General features: G+C 34.9%; 1 protein-coding gene across 1 annotated transcript in view; it reads right to left on the bottom strand.

The window, feature by feature from the left end:
- MAP9 (microtubule associated protein 9) overlaps positions 1-17,095 on the bottom strand; it is a 52,606-nt gene that overhangs the window by 9,358 nt on the left and 26,153 nt on the right. Inside the window, exons 9-14 of the mRNA XM_044681694.1 lie at positions 12,292-12,486; positions 11,134-11,223; positions 10,673-10,675; positions 8,830-8,988; positions 8,494-8,639; positions 6,622-6,754 (exon numbers count right to left, since the gene is read on the bottom strand). Of these exons, the coding sequence (XP_044537629.1) occupies positions 6,622-6,754; positions 8,494-8,639; positions 8,830-8,988; positions 10,673-10,675; positions 11,134-11,223; positions 12,292-12,486 (726 nt within the window). The remainder of the gene's footprint in view (positions 1-6,621; positions 6,755-8,493; positions 8,640-8,829; positions 8,989-10,672; positions 10,676-11,133; positions 11,224-12,291; positions 12,487-17,095) is intronic.

The raw sequence follows: 17,095 nt of genomic DNA, 5'->3' as shown, positions 1-17,095 counted from the left end.
AAAGGCAGGAAGAAGGCTTTGAATGCCAAATGGAACATTTCATATTAGATCCTGTAGGTGGTAGGGAGGCACTGGAGTATATGTGACATTGTTGGAACTGTGCTTTAAGAAAATCATTCTTGTTCCTAATGGAGGATAGATTGGAGAGGACAGAGACTTGAGGCAGGAAAGTCCACCAGCAGTTTACTGCAATAATCCAGGTATGAAGTGATATGGACAGAATAGTGCCAGTGTCATAGGAGAAAAGGGGTGAGGGGGGAGTAATATGAGAGATGTTGTAAAGGTGAAATGGACAGGCCTTGGCTCTATGTTGGATATGGAGGATAAGAGACAGTGAGGATTCATTAACAACTCCTAGATTCATAGGAGGATGTGATCTAGATGAGGAGCGAGCAAAGGAAACTGAGAAGGAAAGGTCAGGAGAACTGGGGGTGGTGTCCTGAAAACCTAGAGAGAAGAGAAGTGATCAGCAGTGTCAAGGCTGCAGAGAAATTGAGAAGAATAAAGGCTGGATTTGACAACCAAGCAATCTGATAACTTTGCAGAGAGCAATTTTGGTGGAATGATAGTCAGAAGCCAGAAGGAAAGAGGTAAAGAAGAGAGTGAGAAGAAGATAGTGGAGGCCCCTATTGTAAACAGCTTTTTCAAGGAATTTAGTTACAAAGGCTGAAGAGATATAGGATGATAATTAGCAAATATGCAAGGATGAAATGAAAGTTTTTCTTGGAATTAGGGAGATGAGAATATATTTGTAGGCAATAGGGAATAAGGCAGTATACAGGAAAGAGTGAAAATAATGGAGTGGAAGTGACAGAAGGGATAATAGTTTAGAAGAGATGGGATGGGATCAGTTGAGCAGGGTGTCCTTAGTAAGGAATAAGGCCATCTCATCATGTGAGACAGTGTTTGTGAAGGAGGAGATAGTGGCAGAAGGCTTATGAATGAGCTGGGGAAGAGGAGAAAATAAAGAGTTTCATGGTGAATGGCCTCAAGTTTACCTGCACATTAGGAGGCAAGGTTCTTAGCTTGGGTAGAGGAATGGGAAGCCATGAAAGTTTTGAAAAGGAATGAAAAGATTTAGAAGAGCTGCTAGGAAACTGAGATAGTACTATAATAAGGCTGGTAAAGAAGGATTGCTCACTCTGGTTGTTTTCAAATTCTTATTAGACTACATGAATATATAAATGTAAGGGGATTTTCAGGGAAGGAAGGCACAAGTAACTGTGGGGATGATGAAAGGCCTCCTGAATGTGGAAGTTGTTGTTCAAATCTTGCAGGAAGCTAGGGAATGCATTCAGCAGGTAACGAGGTCTCCAGGAGAGAGATAAATGTAGTGTGTTACAAAAGTAAGAGGATGAGTTTGCCTATAGAGTACAATGCATGAAAAGGGAGGGAAAAGCAGAAAGGCTAGAAATGTAGGTTTGGGGCAGATTGTGAAGATCTTTAAATAGAAAGCATAGGAATTTATACTTAACAAGTAATAGGGAACAATTGGAGTTTATTAAATAAGGAAGTACCATGGCTTTAGATATATGCTCAGGAAAAAGACTTTGGAAGCTGTGTGAAAGAGAGCAGTAGTATGGGTCTCTTTAAGTAGAGTATTGGAAGATTAATCTCAAAAGGGTTTATTTTTCTGAAGCCTAATAGTTTGAATCCCAAACTAAGGAGCTTATACTTTACTTCAAAAGTAAATGGGAAGCCACTGTGAAATATGAACAAGTCAGTATAGTATCATTTTCTGGAATATAATCTTTCTGGGATGTAATCTAAAGACTGAAGAACAAGTTTTAAATTTTATCAAAAGAAGTGATACAGATAGAAAAGTCAAGATGATGGAGGAGGCATACAGACCCATCTGATTTCTACCAAGTTACCTTCAAAAAACAATGACATACTGCCTCAAAACAAATTCTGGAGCAGCACAACACACAAAAATACATGGTAAAGTAATTTTTCAGCCTAAAATAACTTAGAAGGCTGGCACAAGGGTAGTGCACCAGGGTGGAGATGGAGTGCAGAGCACCAGGGCAGGGGCATGGAGTCAACAGGTTGTGGGCACAACTGAAGCAGCAGCCAAGGCTTCTGGACTCTCAGCCCCAGATGGTAAGGGGCCAAAGGACAACTGCTCAGAAGAAGGTTACAGGGGTCCCTTTGCTGGTTCTGGGTGCAAGACACATTACCCATCTGCAGAACTAGGTCACAGTTCTGAGGAGGATCAACAGTACACACCAGCACTTGAAGTCACAGGGGAGCAGGAGATCCTGGTCACAGTCCCAAGAAGTAAAAGAGTACGTAGGAGCACAGGCCAGGAGACTATTAAACACACCTCTCCTTACACTACACCATCTTGGAAGAACTGAAAGCAGATAAGATTCCCAGAGCCAGCTCTGAAGGCAGCTGCACAAAGAACCTGAAGCTTGGAACAAGTGCTCTTTTACCACAGTTACAGAGCTCAATTTTTTTTTTTTAGTTTTTTAGTTTAGTTTGAACTAAAAGAAAAGAAAAAGGTAGGAAAAATAAACAAACAACAAGAAAGCAACAATATAGAAAGTTATTTTGGTGATGGGGTAGTCTCAAACTCAGAAGATAACAAAGTCAATACTGCTGCATTTTAAAGCCTCTAAGAAACATTGTCAAACTCTGTATATCCCCTACATGGGAAGATGATTTTTGTAATGCCAAAAAGCTGTCACTATTAGGGCAGTAAGCAGTATATAAAGAGAGGTGAGGGTGTGAGTTGAATATGATGGGATGTTATAAAAATTAAATTAAGGCATGATAAAGAGGAATGCTTCAGGAAGAGGGGGGAAGAGAAAAATAAAATGGGGCAAATTATTGTACATAAAAGAGGCGTGAAAGTATTCACAGTGGAGGGGAAGATAGGAAAGGTAGGGAGAAGAGAATATGAATCCTACTCTCATCAGAACTGTCTCAATGAGAAAAGAATATACATGATTCAATAGAGTATAGAAAGCTCTTACCCTATAGCAAAATAGGAGGGGAAAGGGATAAGAGAAGGGGCTGGGGGGGATAGAAAAGAGGGAACATTGGGGAAGGGGATGGTCAGAAACTAAACAGGAGTTAATAGGATGGAAAGGAATGCACAGTTATCATAATGGGGCAAAACTTTTTTACAAATCTCTCTAATAAAGGTCTCATTTCTCAAATACACATAGAGAAATGAGTTGAATACATAAGAATACAAGTCATTCCCCAGTTGATAAATGATAAAAAGATAGGAATAGGCAGTTCTCAGACAAAGTAACTAAAGCTTTATATAGTCATGCAAAGAATGCTCTAAATCACTACTATTTAGAGAAATGCAAATTAAAACAACTCTGAGGTACCACATCTCACACCTATCAGACTGGTTATTATGACAGAAAAGGAAATTACAAAACTTGGAGGGGATGTGGGAAAGCTGGGACAAGAATGCATTATTGGGGGAGTTGTGAGCTGATTCCATCCTTCAGAAGAACAATGTTGGCCTATGCCCAAAGGCCTATAAAACAGTTCATACCCTTTGATCCAGCAATACCATCACTAGGTTTAGATCCCAAAGAAAATTAAAAAAAGGGGGGGAGGGAAGAACCTATATGGACAAAAATATTTAAAGCAGCTCTTTTTAAGGGGGAAAAGATTTGGAAAGTGAGTGATACCCATCAACTGGGGAATGGATGAGTAAGTCATAGTATACCACTGTAATAGAATACTATTGTGCTGTAAGAAATGACAAGCAGGAAGAGCTCAGAAAAACTTGGAAAAACATGAACTAAAGCAAAGTGAAATAAGCAGAACCAGGAAAACACTGTAGAGTGATGGGAATATTGTATAATGAATAACTGTGAATAACAGCTACTCTCAGCAGTACAATGATCCAAAACTGTCCCAAAGAACTCAAGTCAAAAAAATGTCATCTACTCCCAGAGAAAAAGAACTGAGTCACAATCCAGATGAAAGCAAATTTTTTTCACTTAAATTTTTAATTCTTAATTTTTTTCTATTGAATTTCCTTCCATAAAAGGTTTAATATGGAAAACTATTTTACATGATTGCACATGTAAAACCTATATGAGGCTGCTTATTGTCTCAAGGAGAGAAAGAGGGAGAGAATTCAGGACTCAATATTCTTTGAAACATGTTAGAAAATATTTTTATATGTAATTGGGGGAAAATAAATTTTGAAAAAAGAAAGAAAAAAGATATAAATAAAATATATTGAAATAGTTCATGGGATTTTAAAACTGATTAGATTTGTTGATAAGAGGTATGAAATAAACTTTTAAATGACCATAACATGACCATAACTAAAGTGATGGTGAAGGTGGTAGCTATTCATAGAAAGAAAAAAATTTTTTAGGAAATAGGAATAGGAAAGATATTAAAAGTTTAGTTTCAGACATATTTATATTGATGTGATGGAAAATAGAGAAAAATGATTGAAATGGGACTAAAACCCTCTTATTTTCATTAATTATTCTCACCCTCCCACAAACCTTCAATCTTCTCTCTACCCAAGACTCTCTACAGCAGGGGTCAGCAACGTATGGCTCTCGAGCCATAAAGTCAATTTTTTTTCAGGCGCTGTTACAGGAGCGCACACTGTGAGCACTGTACGGCTCTCACGAAATTACATTTTAAAAAATGTGGCGTTTATGGCTCTCATGGCCAAAAAGGTTGCCGACCCCTGCTCTATAGGTTCTTCTCTCCCCTCTACCTACAAATAGGCAAAAATGTCCCTTATCCTAAAACACTCTTCCTTAAATTCATCAAGTTAACATCATCTTTCAAACTGAATTTCCCTAAAGAATGGTCTACAAGAGTCTACCAGTGATTCCCAAAGTGGGTGCTACCACCCTCTGGTGGGTGCTGCAGTGATCCAGGAAAGCGGTGATGGCCACAGGTGCATTTATCTTTCCTATTAATTGCTATTAAAATAAAAAAAAATAATAATTTCCAGGGGGCTAAGTAATATTTTTTCTGGAAAGGGGGCGGTAGGCCAAAAAAGTTTGGGAATCACTGGGCTTCACTTTCTGGCTACAATCTTCACAATTCACTCGGTTATCAATCCTTTGAAATTTGGCTTCTGTCAGCCCTCAACTTGAATTGCTTTTTTCCAAAGTTAACAACTTTCCAAGTCATAAAATCCACTGTCTTTTTTCATATACATATCCATCTCAATCTCCCTTCATCATCTGGTAACTAATCCCAAATAAATTGAAACTGTTTACTTGGTTTCCATTACCTTACACTTTCCTGAGCCTTACTCCAGTTTGGAAGACTGAATGTCCAATTATGGTTAATATTACTGCTAATAGTAAAGGAGATACAACATTGGATTTACAATTCAAATCTTGCCTTTGGTTTACTGTGAGCACTGTGAGCACGCCACTTCCCTGTTTTTCTCTATAAAATAAAGAGGCATTATTAAATGGTCTCTAAGATCTCTTCCAGCTCTAAACATTCTTTCTATTACACCCACTCCTTATACCGTAAAAAGCAAACTAAAAAGCCCTCTCCTATTCTTTGGCTTCAACTAACTTAAGTTTCAACCTTTGTGCAAATATTCCTAGAATCCATAATTTTACCTCCAACCTCTCTCTTCCTGAGCTTATTTAACCTATTTTCTTGCTTTCTGGACATCTGAACCTTCATGTCCTTGTCAGCACCTTAACTCAACATATCCTTAACTCAACATATCTTAAGCTAAAATGTATCTTTGTCTTCAGTTGTTCTGCTTCAGATTTGTTGGGTTTTTATTAATATTACCATTGCCATCATCCTGATTACCTAAACTCAAAACCTTGTAGTAATCTTTAATTTCCTATTCTAGCCTTTCACTTATGATATAGTTCATTTTCCCTAGCCTGGCACACAAAGAAGGCTGTGATTTGGAACCAACTTATTTTTCCATTTTTCTGCCCTACTGCTTTTCCTACTTGTCAAACAAACTGGACTCACCTTGTGGATTGTACCTTTGTTTTTGCTCACATTAGTCCTTCAACCTGAATTCAGATTTTCTATTATCTATGTCAAAAGTCTACCTATCTTTCAAGCCCTAGCTCAAATATCAGCTCTCTGTGATGATGTAAGTCCTGAGCCCAGGGACTATACTATGCATTGTTCATTGTTGTATTCCCTACAGAACCTAAGAGCATATGTTGTAATGTAATCCCTATGTGTTTTTTTCTCCTTCAGCACTAATTTTTTGATAATACTTCACCTGGAATGTTCTTTTTAGGTCCAATACTCTATCCTGCAATCATATTATCTTTGTAGATGTCAGTCCACTTCTTAATCCCTACCCTTCTTCTCAAGTTGAATGTAAGCTTGCTGAAGGCAGGGATCATATCAATTAAAACAAATTATTTTATGCCTTGCACTGGGCACAAATACAGTCAAGCACTTAATAAATGTTGAGTTCAATAGCAGGCAATCAAAATCTTACTAAGCAAAACTATACATTCCAAAATAAATATTCAGAGGTAGGGAAATGAGGATCATTATTATTATTAATACATTTACTTGCTTATTAACTTGACTCATATATGATCATTACAAATATTAAGCTTTGAGAAATGTGCTTTTTAAAAAAATACAAGAGTATTGAGGAATACATACCAGCCATTTTTCATATTCATTAACAGCCAATCTATCTTTATCTTCTTTTTGAACCTTTTTAATTTCTTGTCTTTTCCTTTCATTTGTTTTCTCTTTCATCTTCTGCCTGATGAGAAAGTCCTTTTGCTCATGCCTATTACAGAAGAATGAAATATTACAAGAATACAAGAATTTTCAAAATTCACTTTTATTTGCTTTTCATGTGCCTTGTCAAATTTGTAGCTGATAAATATATAGAGAGATCGAGATGGCTAGATAGACAGTAAATGTATACTATATAAATAAATGAAATTGTTTGAAATTGGGAATTTACAACATAATTGAAGTTTTGTATTAACAACCTATCATTTTTATTGAATTTTAAAAGTTATAAAGTGTTTTCTTCAAAACAAACCTGTGTAGGTATTAGATATTGCAACAATTAATAGTCTCATCTTACAGATGAAGAAAGTAAACCCGTGAGAGATGAACTAGCCTAAGACCAGAGACAGAGTAGACCTCCCAGCCAGGGTTCATACCCAAAACACCTAACTCTAAATGTAGTGTTCTTGACATTACATGATACTATGCCTATTTATTTCCTAGAGGTTTTAAAACTATCTTTTCATTAAAGACTTCTTCTGATGCTGTATTGGGATGTGTAATAATTGGAGAAATTAGATATTATATAGATATATATTTTAAGGTGTGGTCACCGGGAATCAATAATTCAGACTGATTCCATAATTAAAATAGACCCAAGTCAGGATGGGTTTTATGGTAGTTTATGTACAATTAGGAAGGTATATAAGGCAGGGAAATAGAGAGAGGGAGAGGCTAGTCCTGGTCTGCAGAGGCCCAGATGGAGAGAGGGTTAAAAGGCTAATTAAACTAGGCTACAAGCCATAAGGCCTTAGCAATCAGAGAGACAAGAAGCCTACTTAAGGTAGAGAGTCTGGAAAACACCAAGGTAGGCCAAGGAAGTCAGCCTAACTTACCCACGTGACCATTCTGAGTAGAAGCTGCCTGAGGTCTCAGCAGAGATCCTTCAGCACCAAGTCCAAAGCTGGAACTCCTTCCACAGGAAGTTACCAACATACTTGAAGAGATAGCATCTTTCATCACTTCCTGGGGGTCCACCTCTAATTCAAGTGGACAAATGGCAGCCTCTACACTGATTTGGACTGCCCAAAGGGCAGTCCCTTGTTCTTGATTTGTTACTTATTGTCACCTGTGGGTAACTCATCTCCCCTCCCCACTAAGGGAGGTGGGGATGACTTTATCTCTGGTGGCTAGAGTTTTAACTATGAATGGGCTTGAACTAATTCCACTTACACAGATGTCATGGGATGACAGAAGCTCTCAAAAACTACACTAGAAGAGAAGCTCTTTTACATGAGCAATGGAGAGGCAGGGGGCCTGGGGGTGGGGGGGGAGGGAGTGGGAAAGGGTAAGAAAGACCCCATAGAAGTCAGAGGACCAGGGTTTAAATTTCAGCTCAGCTAACCTGTTACCTGTTTGACCTGAAGCAAACCACCTAAGTTTCCTCATTTATCAGATGTAAGGGTTGGATAAAAAGACCTACAAATTTCTTTGTAATTCTCTGGTTTTATTCATGATCTATAAGCAGTGCTAAAGACCTACAAGTTTCTTTGTAATTCTCTGTTTGGTTTTATTTATGATCTATAAGCAGTGCTAGCTAAATATGAGGACAATCTTTACTAGATTGGCTTTAATGGGATTCATTTTTTGTCTTAGTTACCCTTGAAGGTCATCTACAAAGGGAAAGAGGACTTGCAATCCACACCAATGGAGGAAGTACTCTTAACAAAAAAATCACAGACCTTTGAAATATTATTTTAAATTATTAAAACATTTAATCATTGACTTTACCATCGTTCAACTGCTGATAAATTGTCTTTAATCTTTTCAGCAAAATATTCTTCCTCTTTCTTTTTCTTTGCTCTTTCATATTCTTTCTCCTTTTTGTTTTTCTCTTTGAGATATTCCAATTTTTTCTCTTTCCATTTTTCAAAAGCCTAAAAAAATTAGAAATATTTCCTTACTCCTTAACATGACATAGCTTGTCTTTTCCTATTCTTTATTTTCCAAAATTTATTCTATTTGCTAACAATATCATTGTGGTATCAGAACAAGTTTTAATAATTGGGATTCATAAAATCTAACAAAACTGAAATCTCATGAAAGCTAATCAGATTTTGTCATTACTTTTTGTGCTTCTCCTTTCTTCTCAGCATTCTCCTCTTCGATTTTCTTCAATTTTTTCGCCTCCAGTTTCTTTTTGGCGGCCATTTTCCTTGCTTCCTTTTCTTTCATCGCTTTCCATGCTTCAAAAGAGGCTGATGCTTCTTCCTTCTTGACTCCTTTCTTTTTTTTTGGAGGGAGAGACATGAAGGAGGTGTTTGGGTGAGATAAACATATACATTTTATATGGCTTTTATAATTCATCACAATTAGAAATTTTTTAAAGTTTAATAAAGATGTTTTGTTTTACCAATTACATGTAATAACAATTTTCTACATAAGTTTTCTGAAGATGTATGGTCCAAATTGTATCTGTCTCTGCTATCCTCCCTTTCCCAGAGATGGCAAGCAATCTGATCTGGACTATACACGCACCATCATGCAAAACAAGAAGTTTTTTTGTTTTTTCTTAAATAAGGAATTTATTTAAAATGACTGGCAAGTCAATTACTGGAGAAGTGATTTGTATGTTTTGCAGCTTGACATACCTATTATAATTTAAAGGTATATTATATTTTATTATAGCTTATATATACCATAAATAAAACAGCATAAATGTTCCAAATATCAAATTACATTTGATCTCAATTACAGGAGCTCTGAATTTCTTTTGAAATAAGAAATAGCATGCTTAATAATACTAGGAAATGTTGAATTAATAAAAGTGCTGAGTGGGTATAGTTTATGCCATGGAAATATACCAATATGAATATGTACAACGGGGGTGGGGAGAGCAAGAGCATTATACACAACCTTACAATTAAAAAGGCACCTAGGTAGTCCAAGTGACTAAGTTATTTAGCTATGCTGACAAATACTTGGGTAAATGGAAATAAAAAGTGATGTTACTTCCTTTATAGTTTATTTTTACCTTTAGTTATTTGTTTTTCTATTTGCTGTACTATATTGGGAGTATTTTAATACAATGCTCATCATAATTCACTGAATGCTAAATTACTGGACACAAAATAGGGTCCAAAGAAATGAAGAAAATTAAAATATGTGTAACTTGGTACAAATTTTGAAATATGTTTGGGGCATTTAAATGGAAATGATTTCCTAAGAAGTACCAAAATACAATCTGGTATTTTAGTGCTACATTCATTTTCCCAATTCAGTTAACCATGAGATTAAAGCAAAGCATACTGGTCATAGGAAGATTAAATTTCCTGGACTGATTTGCCTCCTTGAATGTCCTATGTCTGTTGTCGGTTTTTACAGGGACTTAGCCTATTTTGTACTGCTACTCTCTTTGCCTGGATCTTGGCTTCTTATATCCTGATTCCTTGTGCTGGACCTTTTCTACTCACACTGGAATTCACTAGGCTGCGTAACCCAATGAAGTCAAAAATTGCTGGTTTGCATTTCCTGACCTTTTTCTGTGCTCTACCATTGTTAACTCCCTTCCCTGATCTTATACTTTTAATGATTTCTGTCCTAATTCAGATTACTTTCTTTGTTCTTATATATAATATGCTTGAGTGTGTTCCAACTGTAGTCTTATCGCTTCATTTCCAAACTTCACACAATCTTGACCTTGACCTGGCTTCTAGAAGCTTACCTCAGCTTGGAAATTCCCTATAGGGAATATACACCTTACCCTGATCTCCTAATCCTAACTTCAGGCCTGCCTAGATATTCTTGATCCTAAATGGAAAAAAAATGCAAGACCTATTAACTTGTTATATTATTGTGGACTTGAATTTGTCTTAATGAAGCACCTAGCAACTCTTTGAACATAATCCTTACTCAGGTGCTTCACTCTATTAGAGCTTATATTCCATGAAGGAAAGGTAGTATGTGAAACTTTCTAGAGTTGAATACCAAAGCCTAAATTCAACCAATTTGCAGTTGTTTTCAGTGTGCTAGTCTTCTTGAATAACTATAATAGAAGCCATAAATAAGTACCCATGGATGTGGCATAGTTCTAGAGGAGGTCCAAAAGCCCTGAAGTGTTTTAATAAAACATACACCAAATTTTAATAATGTGATTTTAGTGATAAGCCTCTTTTATGACATCCAAAACACTGCGAAAATTTTTATTAAGTAATTGAAAATTAAAGTGGCTGATTTTATTCTTAGAACTAATATTTTAAAAGATAACATCACAACAAAGTTATTTAACACATCAATAAACATGAATATAAAAAGTTGTGCTTTTATCCATTACTTATGCAGAAAACTAGATAACTTTCACAAGTTCATTTAATCACCATTAATTAAAATGTACATTTACATTATTTCTTTCATTATACATTTTCCAGATACCTGTTCATTTTGTATTTTTAAATTTTCAGCTTCATTCTTTTTAACTCTTTGAAGTTCTTGAAAACATAAATTTTTCTTCACAAGCCAATCCTATAAAAGCAAGGAAAAAACCCTGTGTAATTCAGTTTCCCAGAAGAATATGACTTTTTAATCAGCATATTTTGAAATAATTGAATTTTTAGCACTTTAATTTTTCATATATACATTACCAACTACTTAAACTACTTAATTACATCTGAAAGCATGAAGTGTTTAAACATTCTATAATGTCACTTCAAACAAACATACCCACTGAAGTGAGGAAGGGGAAAAAATGGTACTTGTTCACCTCAAGGTAGATGATAATCAATATCAAAGATTCTTAACCTGGGATCCAAAGATGGCTTATTTTACTCAGTGTCTATGAACTTGAATGGGAAAAGAATTACCTCTTTGTTTCAATTTGTTTCATTTGCAATCCTATGTATTTAAAAATATTATTCTGAGAAGGGGTTCCCAAGCTTTACTAGACTGTCAAGGAGTTCATAACACAAAAAGATTAAGAACTCTAGTCTATGTAATTTATCTAGTGGAATGTTTTAGTTTGTGCTATGAAAAATAGGTAGTAAATAAGAACAAATTTCCCTGCCTTTCCTTCTTATAAATAGGAGGAATTCACTGTCAATTTGTTTAACTAAATTGTGACACAATTTGATCTCTGAAATTCCAATGGTTCCTTAAAGTATGGAAAGCTCTACACCAAAAAGCCGACAAATACTTTTTATTAGAATTAGTGATAAGCTGTGACATTTCATTTTTCTTTAAAAAACAAGAAACTTTAATTTAGAATATACTGTTGGAAAAACTATGTATATTTTGTATATGATGCAAATTTTGAAGTAGAGGTACATGAAGATTGTATACAGCAATAATCTATTCCTTTATTATTAAAATGTGGTATATTCTGAGGCATTTTTTTGGTTCTTCTTGATACTTCCTTTCTGTAGCCACTTAAAGAAAATACTAATCATTTCAGTTTGTCTTCCAACTAGTAAATATTCTGGCTGCTAATCAGCTGTGAATGGAAATCTTTTCTGAAAAAATTAACGCATTTCCTTGGCAAATTAATTTTGTGTTCTGAAAAAGTAAGTAATTTGATGTTTATTATTATTATTTTACCTGATATACAGCTGCCCGTATGGAATCCGCTTTGTCAAGCTCTAGATTATGTTTTTGTGAAGGTTTCTGGTCCAAGATCTTTAAAGTTCCCAGGTACTGGGAAGATGTAGTCGTAGGCTGAGGTTTTTTCCTAGAAGGAGATTTTTCTAAGAATTCAAATGCCATTTTAAAAGATCCAAGTAGATCAAGATAAAGCTATCCAAAATCCTGGTTTCTGGCATGTCAGAATTTGTATCTATTGCAGATAGTGAAAATGAAATGTTTTGCATGAAAACACTATTTCTGACAACAGTAAACTTGTTTAAGATAGCTTTATTTGGTTTAAGCAATAAAAATTTAGCTTAACAAGATGAACAAAGCAAATTTAAAGCAAAGTAGGTATTTCCTAATTAAAAGATTTTCAATTTAGCAGTCTTGAGAAATTTAGCACATTGTTTTCCCTATTTTAATTATTTCCTGTTTATCCTGTATATACCTCACTTGGTATATATTTATTTGCATGTTGTTCCTCCATTTGACTGTAAGTTCCTTGAGGGTAGGGGCTTATCGTTTGCCTCTTTTTGTATCCCCTAGCACTTGGCATAATGTCTGGCACATAGTATATGCTTAATAAATGTTTATTGATCAATTGCTTAAGCATATGTATGTCATTAAAATTTGGAATCACTTTGGCTAGATGTGATAATAAGGAATTCCCTTGGATATGAGATCAAAAGATAATGTTTATTATTATAATGAATTGTTGAGATTACCATGGCAGAATAGATATCAAGAGTGCTGATATAATTAAATATGAACTTGTTCAATGAGGGAGAATTGAGAGGGAGTTTTACTTATTAACATCTTTAAGAAGAAATAAAAAACGGTTATCTTTCCTTTGCTATACTGATCATTTTTCTGAGATTTCTTTATAGAGAAGTGCTGATTCTTGCTATTCTGGTGATGATTACAGTTCAAAATCTCACTTCCATGGCTACTGGATGACAAAAATATTTGTATACAAGTTCTTTAAATGAGAAAAATTTGTACTTACACATACAAGCAAAGCAAGTTATGACAAATATTAAGAAGAAAGACTAAGACACCTGGTTATGTGCTAAAACTTTTCTTGCCTTTGAAGTCATTAAAGTTTTAAGGACCTTTATCTTTAGCGTACCATTGGAATCTTTACGGTAGAAATATATTATTTTTATTCTGAATTATTCTTATAAATTTATTTACTATAGGATACTTTTCCAGAAGTATAAAAGACTCTTAACCTGCAAGAAGTTGATATCCCATAACATACTGAGGAAAGAGTGAAAGATCTTTTGTTAGGACAAAATGAACAGTGAATATGGAGTTATGTAATTTCTAGGCATAAAAGAAATTCTTCTGATCTGGGGAAGGAAAAACACTTTATCTGTAGAATAAGGAGACTAGCTCTCTCAAGTCCTTTCCTGCTTTAATCCTGTGATGGTATGGAAGAGAAACCAATCTTGCAGTACATGAAGTACTATCAAAGTACTTGCAGCACCAGAATATCAAGAAGGTACTTTAGTGACTATGAAAAGGTTTTCCTTTCTCTTTGCTAGATGATTTTCTGTGAGAATGAGTCTCTGATTTTTATAATAAAAGTTAATGAAAGTCAATGAGAAAATCATGTTTTCTTCACAAAAAATAAAAAATAGTTAACTTTGCTAGAATGCTAATCTATAAATGAGCTATTTACATTTTTATTACCTGTTTATTTTCATTCTTTTAGATGTTTTCTTCTTCAAATTCTTATCTTCATTTTTTTTCTTTTAAAAAGAAAAAATACATTGTACAGTTACATAATTATTCCACAATTATGGTTAGAAATCAGAAAATCATTTATGATCTTGCAAATATAGGAAGAGAAATGTGCACGTTAATCTTTTTTTCTCCTTATTGCCTCAAATTTGCCAGACTATCCCTCTATGAGATTTTCTAACTTTCTGCCAAATCTTCCCCTCTAAAAATATCCCTGATGCTCTAACAAATTCCCAAACATTTCTGAGTTTACTAGAATTTGGTATATGTATAAGTAGGTCAATGAAGTCCTAGAAATAAGATGGAAGTACAGGAAAACTATGTTCATCTTCCTTAGCTACAAGTAGCACTGTCTTAAGTTCTAGGGTAGCCACAAGAAGACTGGGAAAATGGGACTTGAAATTTTCTTTCTGCTAACAAGAAATACCCTCTGCAGTGTCGAACATGAGGGACATATCCAATAAGAATAAATGTCAAGCTGGTATTTTTAAGTCTTTTATTTATGTAATTAGTACACTTAGCTAAGCATAGCCTTTCTTTATTCTGAAGGTATTGCTGTATGAGATTGTATGCGTTATTAGCGTTTGAATAATATAATTATATATCTTGATAATGACAATTATATATAATTATGCAACATAATTATATATAATATATAAATTATAAATACATATAGCAATTGGTTTATACTTTTCTTATATAACTTTTGCACATTTTCTTTTGCATTAGTTATTTGTATATAAGACTTCAATTTTTATGATTAATTTCTCCATTACATCTTAGACAAGGCACAATCTTGATCTCACTATCTTCCACAAATAAGCCACTTTCAATGTCTTAATTTTCCCCTAAATCTACTCTTTATTCTCACTCACTATAATCTCCAATCCCTTTACCACACTCAAAATTTTCTCTAGGTCATCTGACCACTGGTCTGACTTAACTTTCTTCCCTTCTTGATCTTTACCCTATATTTAACCAGTTCATCTCCATATTGTTGTCTTCTCTCAATTCTCTTGCTCCCTTGTCCTGTTTGAAGCACATATGCTTTGCTTGTCCCTTAACTGTAGATATTCCCCAGGGCTCTTTCCTGAGCCCCTTTTTCTCTTTACAATTTCCAACTAGTCTCTATAGACTCTCTTTCACACATAAGCTCCTTGAGGGCAGAGATATTTTTGTATCTCCACTGCTTAATGGTGCCAGGAACACAGCAGATATGTGATAAATTCTTATTGACTCATAAGCATCCATTAATTTAATTATAATCTCTCCACAGAAAACTCCCAGATCTACAGCGTGTGCTAATTATTTAGGACAAGAAATAATTTTAATAAGGTTTCACTTAATGATAGCATTGGTAATGAATTAGTTCTTGGAACATCTGACCCTGACCTGGTTTTCCTACTGTTGGATGGTTCTTTAAGTTAAATACTGAATTTTAAATCATACACACTTGTTTCATTGTTCCTCTGATGTATTTTTAATTGTTTTAGTGCTGTTTTTAACTTTCTTCCAAGTTAAAATATAGAAACACTGTAGCTCTTAAAAGAATACACTTCAATGACTACTAATCATATTGAAGTTACTAGATATGGGGAGCTAAAAGCATTTCAAAGATCATTCAAGTCCATAATGAAACATATCTGCCTTCCCACCCTATTAACATTTCTCCCATTTACAATTCTGTTGTCTAGTCAACTGACCTTCCCATTCTTCACACATATCACTTCATTTCCCATTTCTGCATCTTCTATACTAGCTGTTCAAAGCTGAAATGTACTTCTCCTCTACCTTTTCTAGATCTTAAAATCCCAAGATTCCTTCAAACTTTAGCACAAGCAGAGGTAAATTACATGAAGTCCTTCCTAATCTCTCCAGCTTCTAGTATTCCCCCATTACACTGTTTGTATTTTCTATATATTTTTAATATACTTGTATATGTGTATATTGTGTTACCTAAGAATGCAAGCTCCTTGAGGTCAGGAACTGTTTTGTCTTTGTACCATCCCCAGTAATATGTCTGGCAAATACAGGGCACTTAATAAACACTTTGTGACTATTGATTAATTGGTGAACTAGTTTGTAAGATCCATAAGGGCAGGGTCCTAGTCTTATTTTTCTTTTCATCTTCCCTATCACCTAAAACCAGTGTTCTGTATAGAGTTCATAGACTTGTAGTTTAAAGCCAGAAGGGCTTTAGAAGTGCAACCCCTTTCACTTTACAGATGAGGGGCCTGAAATGGTTAAAAGTGCCTTGTCCAAGGTCAGAAAAGAAATGTCACAGAAATTGAATTCAAAGTCAGATCCTTTGACTGTAAATCCCATTTCCTTTCCACTGTATACACAGTGCTATTTAGATTTGTGGAACTGAATGGAACTTCTGATATACTTTATATAAAATACCAGTTCGGGAATTTTTAAAAAATTGTCAAAAAGGAATATGCTACTAATATGAATGTATAAGAACTCCTGTTTTTACATCAGAGGCCAAGCCTGGGAAAGAGTGATAGTCATTTAGCTCTGTACTTCCTGGGACCATCAATCCTTATCATCTTCACTTTATCCATTTTCCAGGGTGGTGATACTGTAGTTTCTTCAGTCTCCAAACAGGACCATGGGAAGTCATTTCTGTGAGGAGCTAAATTCTGAGACTCTACATTTACTTGATTATTCTTTACCCTACACTTCCTGAGGGTACTCTCCCCCATTCATTTCTTTCTCTGAAAATTATAATCACCATTACCATGACCTTTTGGAGGGATGTTAATGGATTGCACGTATTATTCCAGAATTCATTTCCCCTACCACAACAGCTTTCTACAAAGTATCTCTCCCAAAAGACTTAGTGCAATTTTAAGCTATCAAATTTGAAAATGTATGTAGTCTCCTCCATTAGAATATAAGTCTCTTGAGGGCAAAGGATATCTTGTTTTTGTGTTTTCATCCCCAAGGCTTGGCAGTGTTTGAAAAGTAGCAAACATTTGACAAATGTTTTCATTCACTGACCTAGGGAAGTCACGAAGCTTCACTA

The sequence above is a fragment of the Gracilinanus agilis genome, chromosome 6, assembly GCF_016433145.1.
Source record: "Gracilinanus agilis isolate LMUSP501 chromosome 6, AgileGrace, whole genome shotgun sequence".
NCBI lineage: Eukaryota > Metazoa > Chordata > Mammalia > Didelphimorphia > Didelphidae > Gracilinanus > Gracilinanus agilis.
Note: the sequence above shows the minus strand (reverse complement) of the source record. Positions and strands in the feature narration are given on the sequence as shown.